The sequence below is a fragment of the Anarrhichthys ocellatus genome, unplaced genomic scaffold, assembly GCF_004355925.1.
Source record: "Anarrhichthys ocellatus isolate YVR2014 unplaced genomic scaffold, GSC_Weel_1.0 scaffold4, whole genome shotgun sequence".
In the NCBI taxonomy this organism is placed as follows: Eukaryota; Metazoa; Chordata; class Actinopteri; order Perciformes; family Anarhichadidae; genus Anarrhichthys; species Anarrhichthys ocellatus.
The window spans coordinates 6,942,314-6,945,280 of NW_022280034.1; the positions used below are offsets into that span (position 1 = coordinate 6,942,314).

Sequence of the window (2,967 nt, forward strand, 5' to 3'; positions counted from 1 at the left end):
GGGGGGGGGGGGTGTCACATTCACTCGAGCCTTCGTTCACCTCGGGATCTCTTTTTGATTGGGAGGCGGCAACGGCTGTGATCTGCGGACTAATTCTGATGCTGCTTGAGAGGAGGCGGAGTGATCTCTCCTGCCTACTATACTACGTAAACCGAGTCCGCTCTCGGACCCACAGCCACACTGTCAGAGCGACGCCAGGGATGAAGCAACGCGGCTGTGATACGCACGGATTCTGCTCCAACACTCCGCGTCTCTTTTGAGGATTTAACATCGTTTATTTTCTCTTTGGCAAAGGCTTTTAACCGTCTGACGAATTTGAGTAGTGGCTTTATTTACCCCACACATGTATTTCCTAACCATTTCCACGAGAATTGGGTCATGATCACATCGCCCACGGTCTCCGTCCTGAGAAATAGCACGAATCCAGCGTGGGAGAGCGGCTCCTCGGGGGAGAGGGGCGCAGTGAAGATCAGCCAGCTATTCATCCACAACTCAGTCTCTCCTGCAGACCCTTCTCGCCAAGCCAGTCGTCTCCCCATCAAGGTTTTGAAAATGCTTACCGCTCGGTCAGGACACATTTTACACCCGGAGTACCTTCAGCCTTTACCGTCCACTCCTATCAGTCCCATCGAGGTAAGAACTAACACGGCGTTTGTGAAAAGGTTTGCGCACACGGGCGTGAATTTGCTAGATATCAAACTGAAAAGTGTTTCACTGTTGAATCACTTCCAAAGCCTCAAACCCGCTATTATAGTTTGATATAATATATTCAATATGTTATGTATACATATATTCAATACGGTAAAGTAATAGCCCTCTCATTAGATTTTCAGACCTAATATCCGAGTTCATGTGTGACATTTTCGTGTTCTGCGTTAAAATGATAAACTGAAATGTAATAACCTTGTTGTATAAAATTAATTTCCGTGTTTATCAGTTCTGTGTGTACGCTGCCATTTACACCGAGTTGTTTTGAGTTTTATCTCGAGATAAGTTCATGCGCAATGCGTAAACTACGCGTAACAGTCCGATGTGCGTATTTACCACAAAGCATAATATGTCCACGTGATTTTGTGAATCGTATTAATTATGTTGCGTCTTATTTCGCAGCTGGATGCCAAGAAAAGTCCGCTGGCTCTTTTGGCCCAAACGTGCTCTCAGATCGGCAAACCGGACCCGCCATCCTCCTCCAAGTCCTCTGTGACCTCCAATGGATCTAGTGACAAGGAGACCAAATCCGGTCCGCTAAAAATGAGCGACATCGGAGCCGACGACAAATCTAGCTTCAAACCTTACTCCAAATCGTCGGAAAAGAAGGACTCGAGCAGCAGCCACAGTGGAGATAAAAACAGTTTCCGAGTGCCTAGCGCCACCTGCCAGCCGTTCACCCCCAGGACAGGCAGCCCCAGCTCCTGCACCTCAGTCTCTCCTCTGCCGGCCGACGGCAAAGCGGGGGACAAGGAGGAAAAGAAGGAGTCTGACAGCAATAAAAGCAGTACGACAGATAATAATGGCAGCCATAGGATAAGTGGAATTACGTCTGACGGCAGCCCACACCAGGAGAACACATCTGGATCCAAGACTGGTACATCAGACTCTCCATCTGTCACCTCATCATCCTCCGTTCTCAGCTCTGGACTGGTGGCCCCCGTTTCCCCATACAAGCCCGGTCATACAGTTTTCCCCATGCCATCTGCTGGTATTTCCTATCCCGGAAGTTTGGCGGGTGCCTATGCAGGTTATCCGCAGCAGTTCCTCCCTCATGGAATGACCCTTGACCCCACCAAATCCAGCAGCCAGCTGTTAAGTGCACAGTACGCTGCTGCCAGCTCGCTGGGTTGCAGCAAAGGAACGAGTCCCTTAGCTGGATCATCACCGCCATCTCTAATGTCTGCAAGTCTGTGTCGAGACCCCTACTGCCTGAGCTACCACTGCACGAGCCACTTGTCCGCTGCATCCAGCGCTAACTGCGCACATGACTCTGCGGCGGCTGCTGCTGCTGCCGCGCTCAAATCTGGATACCCGCTCATGTACCAGACGCACCCGTTACACGGCGTGCACCACTCGGCCCCGTCTTTCAGCGGACATCCCTTATATCCTTACGGGTTTATACTTCCCAATGATCCACTGCCGCACATATGTAACTGGGTTTCTGCTAACGGACCTTGCGATAAGCGCTTTTCGTCCTCCGAGGAGCTTCTCGGCCACTTGCGGACTCACACGGCTTTTGCCGGCACGGAGAAGTTGATATCCGGGTACCCCGGGTCATCTTCTCTCGCCAACGCCGCCGCGGCCGCTGCAATGGCTTGTCACATGCACATGCCTCATAATGGCAGTCCCGGCAGCCCCGGGACTCTGGCCCTCAGGGGGCCCCATCACCCCCTCGGACTGAGCAGCCGCTATCACCCTTATTCAAAGAGCCCCATGCACACACCCGGGGCCCCGGTGCCGATGCCCGCGGCCACGGGGGCATATTATTCCCCGTACGCCTTTTATGGACAAAGACTGACAACAGCCTCGGCCTTAGGATACCAGTAGAGTCAAAGAATTATACATTTATAAAAGCAGATTTAGGCCCAATGAGTTTTATATTGTACTTCATGCAGGGACTGGATCCATGTGGGGATCAGTGTATTTATTTGCGATAGCTTCAAGCGTGACTAAAATAAAAAATAATATAACTTTGAAGACTCAATGTGCATTATTTTACACAGGAGAGAGTATTGCTTTGTTTACCTGCTGTGCATTGACAAGTTATTTTCGTGCAGATCGAAATGGGACTTTTCAAATAATGTGGATTTTCTTTATTTATTGCTGAATCAACCAAGTCTTGCACACGTCACTGTAATCCTACCTCACTCAGACGGGTCAGCAGGCCGCCGGTGCTGAGTGATATGACAGAAAGATGGACGTGGAAAATCAATCAGAGCAGCTTCTTCAGAATTGTCATCGATATATTTTGTGGGG

The 2,967-nt window shown here is 50.1% G+C and overlaps 1 protein-coding gene across 1 annotated transcript; it reads left to right on the forward strand.

Moving 5' to 3' along the window:
• The first annotated feature begins 72 nt into the window (after positions 1 to 72).
• On the forward strand, positions 73 to 2,688 carry LOC116380206 (zinc finger protein 503-like). Its single transcript, XM_031842153.1, has 2 exons — positions 73 to 633; positions 1,111 to 2,688. The coding sequence occupies exons 1-2, from the start codon at positions 379 to 381 to the stop codon at positions 2,536 to 2,538; spliced, it is 1,683 nt and encodes a 560-aa protein (XP_031698013.1). The 5' UTR covers positions 73 to 378; the 3' UTR covers positions 2,539 to 2,688.
• The last annotated feature ends 279 nt before the right edge of the window (positions 2,689 to 2,967 follow it).